The sequence below is a fragment of the Thermobia domestica genome, chromosome 1 (genome assembly GCF_964235325.1).
Source record: "Thermobia domestica chromosome 1, izTheDome1.hap1.1, whole genome shotgun sequence".
Taxonomy (NCBI): domain Eukaryota; kingdom Metazoa; phylum Arthropoda; class Insecta; order Zygentoma; family Lepismatidae; genus Thermobia; species Thermobia domestica.
This window is the reverse complement of record NC_137454.1, coordinates 370579501-370597898: the sequence shown is the minus strand read 5'-3', so window position 1 is coordinate 370597898 and position 18398 is coordinate 370579501. Positions and strand designations below refer to the sequence as shown.

The window sequence follows — 18398 nt, the reverse complement described above, 5'->3', positions numbered from 1 at the left end:
GCTACTACTCTATACAAGACGTGCATCTACGACTTAACGTGGAACCCGAACCACACGACTCCTGACGGGAATCGAAACCCATATTACCTCTAGTTCTATCATGGGAGACACAGGAACATGTAAAAATAATCGAAAATTTCTTCTATCTTTCTGATAAAGAAAACAAAGTTGATACCAGATATAAATAACGAAAAAAACATATGAATTTAAATGTAAAATTTGAGTCCAAAATACCCACTTATAAACAACTGCTGAATTTTAGAAAATAAAGACATGTAAATTGAAGTTATGTGATTAACTTGGAGCTTCAAAAACCAACACCCAGAAACCGCCGTGTAAAGTCTAACTGATGCAAATTTTTTTATTGCATAACTTGCTTTCGTCTAGGCGGGAGTCCGCCCCCAGACGCTTGCATTTGCTCTTTCTCCGACCTCTCACTTCTCATATCCCTAAGACCTCTGATCTTAAGTGGTTTCGAGATATGGCTATCTTATTGTAACAATTTCAACTCCCAACTTTGACTTCCTGCTGTTTTTCTTCTAACCGTAATATATATACTCTTAAGGGATTTTGGAATATGGCCAATCTATTTTACCAATTACAATTTAAACCTTTTTTTTCTAAGGAAAAATGAAAAAACGCAGAAACATGTCTTTAATTGTTTTACTTGCAAAACCTAAACACCAATTTTCATTCCCGGCGGGAGCTCATGTATTTCGAATTCCACGTTAATCAGTAGGTTAACGTTTCATATAGCTTCGCTACTGAATGGGACGTTAAACTCAAAATCAACTCAACCAATTTTCATGTCAATAACCTTAACGATTTTCGAGTTATGACCATCCAATTATAACAATTGTAACTTTACCCTATTTTCTTCCTTTCTAGGGCAAATATCATAAAAACGCTTACATACATATCTAATTATTTTAAATGAGAAGTCCATATACCAAATTTCATGTCGTTAACACTCAAAGATTCCAAGGTATGGGCATTTTAAGATAATTGCCACTCCTCTTTCTCCCTTTTCCCTTCAAATTTCCAACTATTCTTCTTTTAGTGGAACCTTACATTACAAATCATATGCCCTTTCTAAACTTCAAGTTTCTAGCTTAAGCGGTTTGGCCTAGCGTTGATCAATCAGCCAGACAGAACTTGTTATTTTATATAGAAAGATACATAATAAAGCAAATTAATGACAAAAATATTACTACAAAAGCAATATAGCAAAGAACTCATATACTGTGTTAAAATATGTAGATATTCATTCATTTGGTAAAATTCATAAAACTAAGCTTCAAGTCTAACATTATCACAGGTTTGATTTTGACAAAGAGATATGCTCTTACACTTCATTAAAAGCATATTTAAATAGTGTTTTCTAGTGATACAAATATGGTAATTAGCTTAATTTCTCGTTTTCTTTGTTGCTGTAAAGTTCATGTTATAAAGACACTTTTCTGCTTTTCAATTTGGCAAAATCTCTTATTATTGCATCCATATCAATTTCATTCAGAATGTCATCTTCAATGGCCATCAAAGCTAGTGCATTTAATCGTTCTTGAGATATACTTGATTTCAAATAATTCTTTATTAATTTTAGTTAAACTAGTTCAATACACAACAAATGACAAAAGCGTGTCTTAATTTATATGTAATTTGTCCCCGATCAGTGGCAGAACTTTAAAATCATGTTTCTCCGCAAAAATTCTTTTCAGGACCCCTTATGCCTATAGAACAATTCAATTCTTTCATGTTTCTTTCCAACATAGACGTTCGAAATCAGGCAGTAACACAATGTAAACACAAGTAATGATGCACCCATTGAGGTCCGAAGATTTTTTTGGAATAGCCTACAAAATGCAAATAATTTTGTGTATTTGCCCCCTGAAATTATGCTAATTGGGGGATCCAGACTCTCAGACTGCCTGTTCAGTGTTTCGTCCACACATATTTTAGGGGGCCACTCCCCCCGGGAGGAGATCAAAATAATACGTCTATAATATAATAATAAATAAAAGAGTACCAGCAGTGGCCCTACTAAGTGTGCCCTCCGGAAGATGTTTTGTGAATAGAAAACTGCACCTATTAGGGATGCGCACGATACAAGATTTGTGGCTGTCTCGTCTCGAAAATGTGCTGTAAAAGTGATGGCTCGACTCGAAAAATGTATATTTCTCTATTGGAAGAGCCGTGTCTCGACTCGAATTTTGTCTGGAAATTTCTGTCTCGACCTGGCCCCTTGCGCATCCGTAGCACCTATGTCGTTACATCCCTGAACACAAGTAACTAATAATCAAAACTCTACTTTGCATTAGAATTATTACTAATTTAAAATATCGCTCCATCTAAATTTATTAGCAGAGAATGGATTAATAATTATTGTTATCTGTCATAATAAAACGAGCATCTGTATACGCTGCTGTGATTGAAAGTGAGTGTACTGAAAATAATACTTGTCATCCAAATTACCTTTCGTCGCTTTCGATTTTATCCTTTCAAGTTCTATACTTATATGCCACGTGAAAACTAATTGTATTCAAACAAATTTTGAAATACATGAAATTTAATTCAGACCCGTAACCGAAATGACCTTATCGTTCCATTTTAATTCAACAATTAAATTACTGCAATCAGGTTATAATAAATTTGTCAGCTTCAAAAGAATGTCGACCTGCAAATGCTTCGTTAACAGTGACTGATATTGACAACTCCCCACCTCAATATTTGTCTAATTTTGTCCAGCACTCGAAAGAAACTTTTTTAAAGCCTTCGGTTGCCTCTTATCTTCTTTCACGTTTTGTAGCTTTCTTTTCCGATAAAATGCTCACTTGGTTTTATATTGTTGGTCATTATTATTACATGAAAAACAAAGTACTATTAAAAAGTGAAAGCACACATCATTATAAATTAAAAATATAAACAAAAGCAAAATGACTTAGGATAGAAATGAAAATGTTGACGAATGACAAATGACTAATAGATATTAACAAAGTGAGCATTAAGCACTGGACAGCGATTGTGAGTCATTAGGAACTTAAGTTAAAATTTCCCTCAGAAATGATTTTTAAAGAACCCATTTGTACCGCCCGTCTTTTCTTAGTATTCGCTCCACTCCCTGGACGAATGGACAAGAAAGCCTACTTGCTTGCATGGGGGCCCGAAGAATGTTTTTAGGGGGGTCATCTCCCTCGTTACTATATTACGTTTGGTATTTTTATTTGTATTAAGAAAATCTTAAGAAATTATACATATACATTATACTTATCGTAAGCCAGGTGGGGCCTGGCCCTTTCGTCCCCTTTTGGGTGCCCATGCTTGCTTCAACTTTGGTAATGTGCATTTCATTTACGGTGATCTTTCTCAACCCTTAACTGTTGAGAAAGGAATGAAGAGTCTGTTATATTTGTATTTTGTGCATATGGTGGGATTGGGGAAAGAATACCAGTCTTTAGCTCTACGGTCATAGTGCTTAATACAACATCTATTGGAAAGCTAAATTTACATTGATTTTATCTCATATTCGTAAAATATCCCTTTTCCCTCTTTAAAAGATCTATCCTGTGCCATGGAAATTTTCCTCAAACTAGCATCTCTTGTGAGTGTGGCATTGGCATCAATTTCTAGAGGATATCAGGCTTAGCGCCTATTTTGAATTCTCCCTGTATGTTGTTATTGTTCTTCAAACAAGAAATTGTAATTATTAAATAATAAAGAAGAGACTTCCCTATGTTGTCACCTCATCCCAATACAAATTCATGCTTACCATTCTCTTCCTAGTTTCCGTAACTTCATCAAAACAAGCTCAGCCACGCCGTTTCAGCAATTAACAAACTTCCCTATTGACCAAGATAATTGTGATGAGCTGGTCACCCACGTGCGGAGCACCAGGAAGAAGCGAAAGCAAAGAAGTAGAACAAAACCAGGGGACACGGGACCCTCGAGGTGAGAAGTGTGACAGAAGCCGCCAGAAACACACTTTGGACCCCTATTCAGAAGAGTCGTCGTAGCAGCAATTGAAAGATGGTCGGCACGCCTGGGCCCTCACCAACCATTGCATGACAGAGGTGTCATTCTGAAGAGGCCAGGACATCTGGGAGCTGTTGCCCTGAAGTCGAGAGTTTCTTCACTCTCGAACGTGAGGTCCGGGATCGATACCAGACGGAAACACTCAACGAATTGGAGGATAAGGCTTCACCCGATATTTGAAGAGGCTCATCATATCGAAATGGCTGAGGTACAGTAAAACCCTTTCCTTTCCTAACCTTTGTGTCTCTGTGATTTCTTCTATTAGAAAACATGCATTTCATTTCATTCATCCCCAATTAATTACTTCAGCGCTGTACTGCTCAGATCCCCACGTACTTTCTCTCTTGCCATGCAAAGTGCTATCCCCACATTCTTTCAGTAAAGAACTGATAATTGAGCAAATAACTGTGGTTGTAACTCCACAGTACAATACAGCAAGAAATTGATGTGCGAGTCCATTTCATTTGTAAAGGGGTGTTTTACAGCCAACCAAGCGAAGATTCGACTTTATTGTCCTTTTGATGTATTTTATCTGTATCTCAGTCTGTACAATATTTATTCGAAGCTATATGAGGAAAATTTTTCATCATAACATTTTTAAAATGAATATTTACATTTAAAACAAAATTCATTTTTCTAATTTGGTGCCCTGTTCACCTGGCGCCTCCTGCGGACGCGTAGTTCGCAGGATTCAAGATCCGGCCCTGCAGTAACAATGGAATTCTGTATTACCGCCCGACTATCGTTGTTGTGAAAACATTCATCATAATATGACGTAGGAAAATGAGTTACATTAAGGTCTAAGATATAATATCAAAGTTGAAACATCGCAAGTAAAACAAAAACATATAATAGCAAAAAGTTTTGAAAATAATTTCAGTTTAAACTAGCTGCGACTACATTTAATTCAAAATTGAACTTCTGGAGCGCAACATATGAGCGTAACTAAAAGAAAAAATCAATAAGAACAGTCGGGATTTGAACCTAAAGAAAACAAGTAGAAGTCCCTTATACTAACCATTCATCTACTATATTTTGTTTACTAAAAATATTTTCCATGCAGCAAAATGCCATTTCACACTGAAACATTAACAACATAAGAACAAAGTTTTCAAGAAAATTTCCCAAAGCTTATGTATTAAAAGTATCCCGGTATTCGCCCAGTGGTACTGCAAAATCACTAGTCAGGATGCCTCGTATCGAAATTTGAACCTGGAGACTCCCAATTACAAAGGTCAACGCTAACCAGTAACCTACGTTCGCTCAGTAAATGTCATGAAATTACTTTTCTGTAATCATTTTTGGAAAATGTTTATTATTTTCATGAAGCAAAGAGTGCATCTTCTACTTGGGTTGAGAACTATATACTATACTTCTAAGAGTCAACTAATAGTTGATGTTTATTATTTCCGTCGATTTTCTACGTCTGCTAAGTTATTTCAATTTTTTTAAAGCTTTCCCTTCCTGTTATGACAATGATTAGAAATGAAGAGTCCTCTTCTTATACAATTCTTGATCATTGTAACATTTTTTAGTCTAAATTCTGAATTATTGAAAATATTTAAATTAGTTAGAATGAAGAGGATAATAGTAAGAAACATGATTAGAAAAAAAAGAAACATTGTTGTTTAACGAATTGATAGAATCAAGCTTTTTCAAAACATAAAAAATACTGTGTGGTATGGGATGATCATGGAAAAAGTAAAAATAGCCATCGAGGACACACTAACCAATCACTGTACGCAGGTAAGTCAAGGTTCGTTAACTTGAAAATGAAATGAAATGAAATCTTTGAGTTTTACGTCCCGCGGTTATGCCGGTTAGGCTAAAGGAGACGGTGATGATGAATAATGAATGAAATGGTGGGATGAAGAAAGTGGGAGGAAACGGGAGAACTCCGAGAAAACCCATGCACACTGTGTTTATCCACCACAAAGTTCATTGGCGGGGACTGGGATCGAACCCATGACCCCAAGCACCAGAGGTGAACGTTCTATCACTGATTCGTTAACTTGGTTATATGAAGAAATCACTAACAGAAAATAGCTGATAGCTTTACGCCTAACCATCTCAGCGACCTCGAAACTATGAACTCTACATGAACACCGGTTGTCGTTTTCGATCATTTTATATGTTACTCCCTTCCCAAGGTTGCTTGAAGCTCCCTTCCAAGGACGCAAGCTGTCTTGCCCCTTATCCTAATGCATGAAAAGCAAATAATATTTTCGCCAGCGAGGGGCAGGGAAGGAAGAACGCACACAACTCGCTGTATAGCTTTAGGGCAAATACCTAAAGGCACAAGCAATAAACCACCTGACCAAGAGCAATTTTGCGAAACATAAGGCAGGGTAAGCCCACGCTCAGCCTGTTCGGCACAAAATCACTGACCCTTCGAACAAGATAACATTATTGCGCTCTCAGAGTCAGGTTTTAATTGCATTTGTGTTGAAGTACGTTTTCTTTGATTTTTAAACATTTGATGAATTTCTTACACACTGTTGTGTATGATATTTTCTATGTGGAATATTATTGAATATTTTCTACTGTACACATTGTGTAAATAGAACTCATCTGTATTTCTTACATTGACTTTGAAAACTTTAGCAATGCCCTCATGCGCTGTGTACGGCTTTAAAATGAACACACAAAATAGAAAAGTTGGTGAAGCGAATGTCAAGTTCCGTTCATTTCCAAAGCAGGGAAATTTACAGCAATTGTAAAGCAATAGGAGTGTAATTTTGTCATCTGTGGTTGGACCCAAAAAGCCGTAGGTCCACGCTGCTTATGCCCTTAGCAGAGCTGAGCTGATTTTGAGTTTAAAATCCCGTTCAGCAGCGAGGCTATATGATATGTAGACCTACTGATTAACGTGGAATCAGAATCACATGAGCTCCCACCGGGAATCGAACCTGGGTCTCCCACGCCAAACGCACGTACGCTAAGCTTGTGCCCTTAGTTTTATGAAATTTACCAAATGAATGAATATCTACATATTTTAACACAGTATATGAGTTCTTTGCTATATTGCTTTTGTAGTAATATTTTTGTCATTAATTTGCTTTATTATGTATCTTTCTATATAAAATAACAAGTTCTGTCTGGCTGATTGATCAACGCTAGGCCAAACCGCTTAAGCTAGAAACTTGAAGTTTAGAAAGGGCATATGATTTGTAATGTAAGGTTCCACTAAAAGAAGAATAGTTGGAAATTTGAAGGGAAAAGGGAGAAAGAGGAGTGGCAATTATCTTAAAATGCCCATACCTTGGAATCTTTGAGTGTTAACGACATGAAATTTGGTATATGGACTTCTCATTTAAAATAATTAGATATGTATGTAAGCGTTTTTATGATATTTGCCCTAGAAAGGAAGAAAATAGGGTAAAGTTACAATTGTTATAATTGGATGGTCATAACTCGAAAATCGTTAAGGTTATTGACATGAAAATTGGTTGAGTTGATTTTGAGTTTAACGTCCATTCAGTAGCGAAGCTATATGAAACGTTAACCTACTGATTAACGTGGAATTCGAAATACATGAGCTCCCGCCGGGAATGAAAATTGGTGTTTAGGTTTTGCAAGTAAAACAATTAAAGACATGTTTCTGCGTTTTTTCATTTTTCCTTAGAAAAAAAAGGTTTAAATTGTAATTGGTAAAATAGATTGGCCATATTCCAAAATCCCTTAAGAGTATATATATTACGGTTAGAAGAAAAACAGCAGGAAGTCAAAGTTGGGAGTTGAAATTGTTACAATAAGATAGTCATATCTCGAAACCACTTAAGATCAGAGGTCTTAGGGATATGAGAAGTGAGAGGTCGGAGAAAGAGCAAATGCAAGCGTCTGGGGGCGGACTCCCGCCTAGACGAAAGCAAGTTATGCAATAAAAAAATTTGCATCAGTTAGACTTTACACGGCGGTTTCTGGGTGTTGGTTTTTGAAGCTCCAAGTTAATCACTTAACTTCTATTTACATGTCTTTATTTTCTAAAATTCAGCAGTTGTTTATAAGTGGGTATTTTGGACTCAAATTTTACATTTAAATTCATATGTTTTTTCGTTATTTATATCTGGTATCAACTTTGTTTTCTTTATCAGAAAGATAGAAGAAATTTTCGATTATTTTTACATGTTCCTGTGTCCCCCATGATAGAACTAGAGGTAATATGGGTTTCGATTCCCGTCAGGAGTCGTGTGGTTCGGGTTCCACGTTAAGTCGTAGATGCACGTCTTGTATAGAGTAGTAGCTGAAAGACACGCTTCTAAACCACTTTTCTTTCTTTCAATCTCCTTCCTCTTTGGGCACGCATAGGTTCAAACAGAAACATTCTTCACGGTTGGAGGACGCAAGGCTACTGTACCATAAGCGTACAACCCTTATGGGACTAGGTAGTGAGTTGCGCAGTTTGAGTAGCACACACGAATAAACCACGCTTACATTTATTATATATAATTAATAAAATCTCATATTAGGACTTACTCTGCACGTCAAACTTTTAACATATGTGACTTTTTAGATTCTGTTCTTCTTCTGCTTTATTATTATTATTATTATTATTATTATTATTATTATTATTATTATTATTATTATTATTATTATTATAATTATTATAGCTCTATGAAGCAATTATCTCGGCAAACTTGGTTAATACACACCATTCAGCAACCGGTAGTTGTAGAAATGTGGCTTTTCCAACAGTAGTTGTTAGCTCAATCGGTAGAGCGCTGAGCCATGGATGCAAGGGTTGCGAGTTCGAATCTAGTCTAAGTCAAAAGATTTTTTTCCTAATATAATTCTTGAAATGGGAATGTTTCTCTCTCCACCTTTATCTCGTAATTCTGAATAGAGATGTTTGGATGTGAAAGGAAAAGTATACTAGAATATAAGAAAAGAGAGGTAATTTACATGATACCTTTGGCAATTTTTAACTATATTTTCACCTATCTAGGACGTTTCTAAAAAGTTCAGACTTCTAGAGCTCCTTTTCGCTCTCTTATCTGTCCTTTAACTAATTTCTACAGTTACTTAGTGAATCACATATACATATATTACAGATGTCGTATCTCTTTCTCTTCTCTCTACATCATGTCTGGAGGTGAATGTTTTGACAATAGGTTACAAACACGATTTTAAAAAATAATACGATCTGCGATATCAGTGATACATATTGTGGTGTTTAACTTAACATATAAAACAATAAATAGAAAAACTGAGAATACGAATCTTTTCGTGCACTGATGCTTCAATAGCAGTGAACTGATGCTTCAAATCTGTGTCTTTACTCCCTTCACCTATGTTAATTCCCTAGTCAAAATAAAAACTCTTCAAAATTAATCACAAATTCTTATACAACCATCCCTTCCTTGGAGTACTGCGCGGTCACATACCCGTCACTGCGATGTAAAGGCACTTATGGCGACGAGGATACAAATCCACAGGTGCATTAAATTTCACTGTGCTTTCTTGATGCATAAAGCTTACAAATTGAGTTCGCTGACCGTGGTTTCTTAAAAGGACTAAAACGAACACCAACCTCTATAATTGACTTGATTCTGGGATACAAAATCATGATCCACACAATGAGAGACTACTTGTTCATCATTTAGAACACGAAAGGTCATTACTGAAGAAAGAAAAAAAAAAAAACCTAGACCATGGAACAATTCAGTAAGTGCAGTAAAATCGGTCAATATTTTGTTACAAGAGTTCTCATTATATTAGCTGCATATTTTGGTTCAGTACCACTACAGATATTATAAGCATTACTTCTGAATTTATAATTATTAAAAAAATATATGATTCTTCAAATAAACTTCTCTTAATATACTAAATAAAAAGTGAAATATTGATCAAAATTCAATTTGGAATGATATTTCAGAATTTTATTTAGTATATTAATGCAAGTTCAGGTAGCTGTCAAAAATTAAGACATTTATTGAGTTGTTTTCAAGTCCAATTAATTTTGCAACACCAACATTAATTTATTACATTCTGTGTTAACGTGTACTCGCAAAATTAATTTTCTAATCATATTACGTAGCAAAATGAGAATATTAATGACGTAAGTAGAACTGCATATCAACAAATATATTAATTTTTAGTTTTCGGCAGAATTCAACTCGCTTCTGTCACACAATAACATTACATGTTAGGAATTTTTAAATATCATTTTTTGTTTGTTTGTTTGTTTGGGAGGGGCGGTTTACTAACATGTGGCCACTTTCGTCCATGTAGCAGTAGCGGCTTTAGCGGGTAGGCACGGACCTACTCAAAAATTTTGAAAATATATAAACGCTAAAAGATACAATACAGAGTAAATATATTTTCCACTATTTATATATATGGTGGATAATTATTTAACAAATAGCATCAACCACTACTGTAAAAGTAATTTCGTACTGTCATTAATCAATCAAATGTGTATATGTATCCATAAACGAGGGAGCAAGCCTACCCAATTCTAAACCCGTCCATGTCATGTAGCAGCCAAAAAGTTTAAATTTATTAACTGGTGTTACCGATTGAATCCTAATACTTCAAAAATACGTGACATTTTGAACTCCCTGAAGTCAGAATCACGTATATGAAGTATTTTTTTCTTTCTTTTTATAGCTATTTTCTGTAAAGGATTTCAATTTAGTGTTTTATCTAGTTTCTTAATTGTCCGAGTTGGAGCACGAGGTCTGTTATATAACGGATTACTCATCTGCTAATGTTCCTCAGACAGTTTTTCTATTTTTATTTCGAGTCCCAAACTTGGACGTTCTTCCTCAGGAACACATAATGGCTTAAACTTTATTTTACTAAAAGATCTTCACCTAACTTCTGTGTCAATTTAAAAACTTTGACAGTTTTTTTTTTTTTTTTTTTTAATCGGTACTGATGCACTTGCCGTTCCCAGTATATTGTAGTGTTACTCCTATTAATTTACTATGAGGGAGAATCAGAAACTAAGGTTACATGGCCTATATTTCTGGAGTTTCGTTTGTTATAGAGGAATGAGAAGTGTGCGATAATTTCACTACATGGAGTTGGCAACTGTGCAGTTTCAGCCACCCGTCACCTACGGTGCTACACAAGTAGCGACTCGCTTGGAAGGCTGGTCTCACGACGAAGTCCTCTCGGTTATTCGATTTCTGTGGGCGAAACATGTAACAGCGGCTGAAATTCGTGGGAAGTTGGTAGAGGTTTACAAAGACACTATAATTTCTCGTCAGCATGTTGCAGAATGCTGTCTAAGGTTTGCAGCTGGTAGAGCAAACGCCACCGACGAGAAGCGCAGTTGCCGACCGAGCACAGCATCAACAGATGTGAACACAGCTAGCCACCCGACCACCCTCCCTACAGCCCAGACCTCACTCTAAGCTATTTTCACCTGTTCCTGCATTTGAAGGAACACCTACGAGGCTGTCGCTTCGCTTCAGGCGAGGATATGAAGCATTTCGTGACAACGTGGCTGAATATGCCAGGACAGGATTTTTATCAGGAGGAAATCTTCCAACTCATCTCACGATGCGATAATTGTCTTAATCGATATGGAGACTGTCGAAAAATAACCTTATGTATGTACTGTTTGTTGGCTGTGAAATAATATATCGTCGCTGCGCCTCGAAGAATCGCAATGTGTTAAAACCACAACTTTTCAGGAGGAGCAAAAAACATTCAAGCTCTTAAAATGTTGGTAAATACACGGAAACACTTGAAACATATAATTAAATTTGTTCTGTGTATATTATGCACTGGAAATTGTAGTAGATTGCTTCAACAGTATTATAATTACTATTTTTGTGTTTACGCAGCACCTTTTGCACCTTTATAAGCACACAGAGGATCTGTATACATTAATCAATGCGTACGTGATGTGAACGAGAAGCGTTTAATTTTAATCTATAATTTTTCACTGCTGTGGCGAAACAATTGAATATTAACTCATGACATAATAAGGGACGCTGCCTGATAGCGTTCTGGATTATTTGCAGGACATAACTCATTTTCGACAAAAATGTCACATAGCGGTTCTTCGAGGCGCAGCGACGGCCTGGAAATTTTGTAACCTTACTTTCTGATCACTCCTCGTATATATCCTAAAACTAGTGCACTAACCTCCTATTTAACTTTTTTCATATATTCCCGGTGTGAAAATTAAATGTGATTTTGATGTGTTGATCAAAGATTTTATGTAATTTTCAGGTTGAATATCGTGAGATGGAAGAGAAATATAATCAGCTTTTAGAAGAAGAAGACGCGTCTGATGCATCTGACAAGAATAAGGCTGGGGTTTCGACTCCTGAAAAGAAGATCCCTCCGGCAACTGAGCCAAAGAAAGAGGCGCCACCTGCTGCAGAACCTGCCCCTCCTCCTCCGAAGGTAGAAAAAGAAGATGAAGTAGAACAGGATTCAGAACAAGATGACCCTACAGGTATGTTTTCCTCATCGCTACACATTAGGTTGTAGCGTGTTTTCGTTATTTTTACCTAGTTATTTTATGAATATTGTCAGAGATTTTGACTGCCGTTTAACTATACTGCGTATGAACGAATGCTGCCGTCTGGGTATCGTGGGCGAGCTAGGTTCCTGGGCTGTTCATTCCACGGTGAGGCGCGTAGCAGTGGGAACGTGTAACGATGGAGTCGGGCGAGTACGAGAATTGTGTTGTAGTCGTAGCGCTACACGTGATGGGCATGCCACCACCATGGATCTTCGCCACCTTGAAACCCCTGCAAACCAGTGAACGATTTTCTACCACACCATCTAGCGTTACAATGAAACGGGAATTGTGAATGACCAGGGTAGTGGCAGACAGCGCACAGTGAGGATACCATAGGCAGTTAAAACCATAGCTACAAGGATTCAGCGTAATCCTGTTGGGACTTGATTAGTGATGTCCCGAGAGATATCCATTTCGAGACAAACCATGTCACGAGTGCTCATTCAAGATTTCGGGTTCAAAGTCTACAAACAACGTACAGGTAACTTCCGGACTGATGCGTTACGCCACCAAAGAGTGGTGAAAGTCAAGCGTCTCCTCAAGTGTCATGCAGGAAATGGTCACAGAACAATTCTCTTTTTTAGTGAGAAGCTATTCACAGTTGAGCAGTCGATCAAAATGACTGTGTGTGCGCATCATCATCAGTGCTAGCTGCTGAAAAAGCTTCTAGGGTGCAAAGGTCCTATCATCCAGGATCAGTCGTGATGTGTAAGCTTCAACGATGCAAGACGGCTCAATTTGTGTGAACGAAGGATGAAGACATCGGCTACCATGTGCTGAACCACAGTGTTGGAGCTTATGATGAAACCAGGGAGCACCACCATGTTCCTCAACCAACAGGAGTGACCACGGGCCAACGTCCCAGACTTCATATCCACATCAGACTGACCCTCTAGCAGCCCGGATTTGAACCCAGTCGACTACAAACTATGGTAAGTGCTTCAATCAATGGCCTGGAAGGAGAGATACCCTAATGTGAACTCCCTGAAGCGTACCCTAATCAAGCCAGCCCGCCATTTCCTCATCGACACTGTTCGTAATTCCATTGACGAGTGGCCCACCAGACTTCAGATTTCATCCAGGCTCAAGGTAGATATTTTGAAAACTGATTGGTGCTCTACATGCTTAACACTTCCATGTATCGTCTTGCAAAAGATATCGACATATCGTCATCACTGTGTTTGTTTAATTTCCAAATCTCTGGCAGTATTTATGAAAAAACTAGGTATTTATTTATTTATTGAGGTTTAACACGTCTTAACAATAAGGGGAATATAATAATAAAAGTCACGGACCACCGTACTTAACATTTTCCTGCTTTTAAAATAACCGTAAAAGCAAATGCAGTATTGAAATTCGAAGAACATGACAAGTATTGTGGTAGAGAGAAGCAGTGAAAGAAAACAATCAGTAGGGTGGCAGGAACCCAGTTCGTGTTGCATCTACCTTTCTTCTGTTGACTAGCTACACCTCGTGTCGATATTTTATTAACTAATTTTTTGAGTTTTTTTCTTCGTATACAGTTAAATTTAAACATTGATTGTTTCAACTCTTACTAGCTTTCAATTGTACTATTACATTTCATTTTTATCGTCCTTCATTCCATTAAAGAAATAACATGTACAGTTTTTACTTAGGTCTCGAAAAATCCCGAGCACTAGGTTGCCATGGCGACTGGAAATACACAAGTGTGACGCCTAGCTCATTTAAGACCTCAACATGTAAGCTTATATTATGGCACCTAACTCAGAACAAAATTTTTCGAATATTGGTTTATACAGAACTCTTCCGATATTGCCTACTCCACTGGTCTAGTAAGTAGCGCTCCCACTTTTTGTGCGTGGGGACTCGGGTTTGATTCCTGTAGAGAGCAGTAAGCGCATCACAGTGGCTCGGAATCCACCTTAAGAACCTGACATACAAAAAAGGATACAAATTTACCATTTTTCTTTTGCTTGGGTTTCATAAGTGAAAGGAGATAATGAAATGCAACTTACTACAATCATATATAATGTTATATGTTATTCAACAACAGAAAATATGAACCTGAAGAACTTTCAGTGTTGCCATCCATAGAAATTACAGTGTTACAAGAATAACGTTTCCTCCAAAATCTAAGTTAAGGCAGCGACTAGAAAAACGAACTCAACTGCAATTGATTACATATTATGTTGTATTGAAGTCTTGTGAACTTCTTTTTAAATAATAGTTGTATTTAGTTTGTAATAAACAAAATAGTTTTAACATACAGTTATTAAAATTTCCGTAAATAGTAATATTATTTAAAAAGTAGTCTGACAACACTGTAATTTCTATGGGTGGCAACACTGAAAATTCTTTAGGTTCATGTTTTCTGTTGTTGAATAACATTATTGTGGTAAGTTACATTTTATTATCTCGTTTCACTTATGAAAAACACGCAAAAGAAAAATGGTAAATTTTGTATTTTTAGTATGTTAAGCTATAGGTCCACACTTTGCTTGATGCTAAAAAGGGGCACAAAACTTAAACAAACACATCCGATTTTGACCAACCTTGGCATAGAAGTAGAATTTGACTTGCTTAGTATGCAGGTAAAATAATTTTCCGTGCTGACTTCTAGTTTCCGAGCTATGAGCTGTCAAGAGTTGTGGTTTGCACTCGGTAAATTTTTTTGCGAGAATGTGGTTTTGTTGTTTAGAACAAGAACTAGGGGAAAATGCGTGGGACAATTTGTTCAGTGATATATCTCAAATTACTCACCTAGACTGTTCTTCAGTCAATCTTTCTTCCGATATTTCGAATGTTATATTCACATACTCATCCTCAGGGGCACATAATGACTTTAAATCTTTTCCACAATACTATCTTTTTGTGTGTGTGTGTGTAGGTATTTGTTAACATCGATAATTAATTAATATTGTGTAAACTTCATCGATATTTATGGACACCTACCTTTTTTCAATGTTATTGATTACTCCTTGTTATTTGATTATAGAAAAAAATGTGTATGTAGCTCAAATGTTAGTGCACTAATATTATATAATAAGTGAATTATTATTTAGTAGTGCATAAAGTTTTTTTTTTTTTTATTAACATGGAACAGAATGGCCAATTAAAATAATATTTTTCATTGTGAATATTTTGTACGCGGAAGGTGAGAAAATAATCAAAGCATCCAAATATAAGAATAACATGAGGCCAAGGTTGTGTAAATTGAAAAATAAACTTTCCCACAATAAGCTGTAACATAACACGTAGCTGATCTCGATATGTGCATCTGTAATGTGATCTACTGTTTGAAAAAAAAAAAAAAAAGTGACGGACGTATGGACTCCCCCCCCCCAAAAAAAAAATAGCAGCACACTTATTAAAAAACCAATTTTTTTTATTTTTCTGCGTGATACGTCACGAAATTAAAAAATATAAAAAGCACGGGCAAGAAACATGGAGAAAGACAATTTACATCAACAAAACATACGCTTTAAATCAAATCACCAGTAACTACAATAAAGTTTAAAACGCTTACCTTGTAAGTACCCTCTCTTTTCCTATGGTATCCCTCCTCCACTTTGGGGAGAATCTTCAGTAAAACTCGGCCATCTAGCATGCATAAAAGAAAAAAGTCATTCATCTTTGTAGGTATAAGTCTCCTGTGACAAGCGACCCACTGCACATTTCAGTTTTAAAGATGAAAAAAGTCATTCATCATTGTGAGTATAAGTCCCCTGTGACAAGCGACACACTGTACATTTCAGTTTTAAAGATATATTTTCATATTCTTGTAAATTCAATTATAATAAATTGTAGTTTAAATGGGGCTTCATGTTTTCATTTCGAGCCCAAAAATTTAACAACACCAAAAAATTTAAGTTGCCTTCAGTTGCACTTTAAAGAATTCAGTTTTATCTTCAATGTCATGCTTTTGCATTTTTTAAATATTTTACTAATTCAATTAGCCAATAACCTTTTTTATTGGTATTAAATTTTCTTTCCGATGAATTTTTCTTAATCAGAACCTCATCCTAATCACTAAACAGAGAAGTAGTTTAAGTCGCTATGTGCACAATGTAGCCAAATCGGACTATTAATTGTCTGTTGAGTGATTAGGGCGATGTTCCAATTAAGAAGAATCCATCGAAAAGAAACCTTAAAACACCAATATAAAAGGAAGTTATTAGTAAATTAAGTTACTGCACTAACCTTATTGTTGTAGCGTAGTCGCTAACGCTCTCGCCTTCGGTGCGAGCGGTCCCGGGTTCGATTTGCGGTGGGGTCACTCGGTCGAAAAAGTGTAACACTCTTTTTCAGGCCAGCCACCCTGAATGAGGTTCCCTGGGTTTTCCTCATTCACACCAGGCAAATGCCGGGGTGGTACCTAACTTATAAGTCCCAGGCCGCTTCCTTCCTTCCCCAATCTTTTCTTCCTCCCCTTTCCCCGGATTGTGTGCTCGCCGAGGGACGTCATCCCTCCAATCGTGAAGGGCTAAATGGCCTTAGGTACCGAAAGCCCAGAAATCTAAATCCTAACCTTAGGGCTACATTTTGTTAATATAGTAAAATAATAAGAGTAATTCATATCACATTGGGAAAGGTAGGTGATCATAAAAGTCGATCAAATTGGTTACTGTTGTTAAGACACAAAAAATCAATGTGAAGATAGAACTGTGGAGGACTTAAACCATTGTGGCCCCCTGAGAGTGAGTGTCCGAGTATAGCATTCGAAGCATTGGAGGAAAGATTGACTGAAGAACATTTCTAGATGAGTAGTTTGAGGTGTTAGAAAGCGTGATCGAGAAGAACGGTGAATATAATTGCACAGTGCCATCTGTCGATGTTGTATGCATTTCAACTAGTAAGCCTGGTAGCCTAAACCTTTGGTACAGTCAGTGTCGAGTTTGAACGAGCTGTGACATGTTAGTTGGCTTCCAGAGGCAGAAGAGGAAGGACGTGTTGAGAGTGTGTTTTGCGCCCACATTAAGTTTAGTTCTGCGCTGCAAAAAAGTGCCAAAGAAGCTCACGAAATGTCAAAATCGGTGTATGGTGATGAAACGGTGGCATTGAAGACTATTTACAAGTGGTATGAGCGATTCGAAAGCAGCAAGGAGTCGGTTGAAAATGAACAATGATCAAGACGTCTTTCGATGTCAAAACATATGAAATCGTGCAAAAAGTGGCGCAAATGATTTGTTCAAACAGGCGAATCACTATTCGACAGCTTTCCGAAGAACTAAACATCTTATGTGTGTCCATGAAAAGCATTTTGACCGCTGATTAAATGGGACATGGCTTCCTTCTTCACCACGAAAGCGCGCCGTGCCACACCTGGCTTTTGATCCGTGAGTTTTTGACCGAAAAAAATATTCTTGTCTATCTACATTCGCTGTGTCCTCCAGATATATCACCATGCGACTTCTGGCTTTTCCCACAAATTAATACTGTGCTTAATGGAAATCGTTTTGATATCATTCCTGACACTGAGAGGGCCACTTCAGAGAAGCTGAACGCCCTTCCACAGAAGCCTTCCAGAAATGCTTCCTGTCATGAATTGAACGTTGGGATAAGTGCATTGCTAGTCAAGGACAGTACTTTGTGGGAAATTAAATCAAATTCCTTGTAAACATATTACTTTGTTTCTGGTAAAATTATTCATCGTATTTTTTAATCACACCTCGTACAATGTTGTCCGTACTCCCGTAATAATTATTAAATGTTAATTTGATATTAACATTAACGTGTTAATTGGCGGTTAAACATCAAGTAAATGCAGTGTGTGCTTATAATAAAGATTCGCTAAAATCAGTGGACGATGATATTTTTCCGCAACAGGGAAAATCGTTACTATTATCGAAAAATTACATATAAGTTACAGTTTGCACTCATTCTGTATATTGTAACGTACCAC

The 18398-nt window shown here is 36.8% G+C and overlaps 1 protein-coding gene across 3 annotated transcripts in view; it reads left to right on the top strand.

Annotated features, from left to right (window-relative positions):
• The window catches only part of LOC145664273 (lysine-specific histone demethylase 1A-like), a 675994-nt gene that overhangs the window by 9724 nt on the left and 647872 nt on the right, over positions 1 to 18398 (top strand). For all 3 annotated transcript variants that reach the window (XM_081730812.1, XM_081730803.1, XM_081730819.1), the window contains exon 2: positions 12217 to 12445. In XM_081730812.1, coding sequence (XP_081586938.1) covers positions 12217 to 12445 — 229 coding nt within the window. The remainder of the gene's footprint in view (positions 1 to 12216; positions 12446 to 18398) is intronic.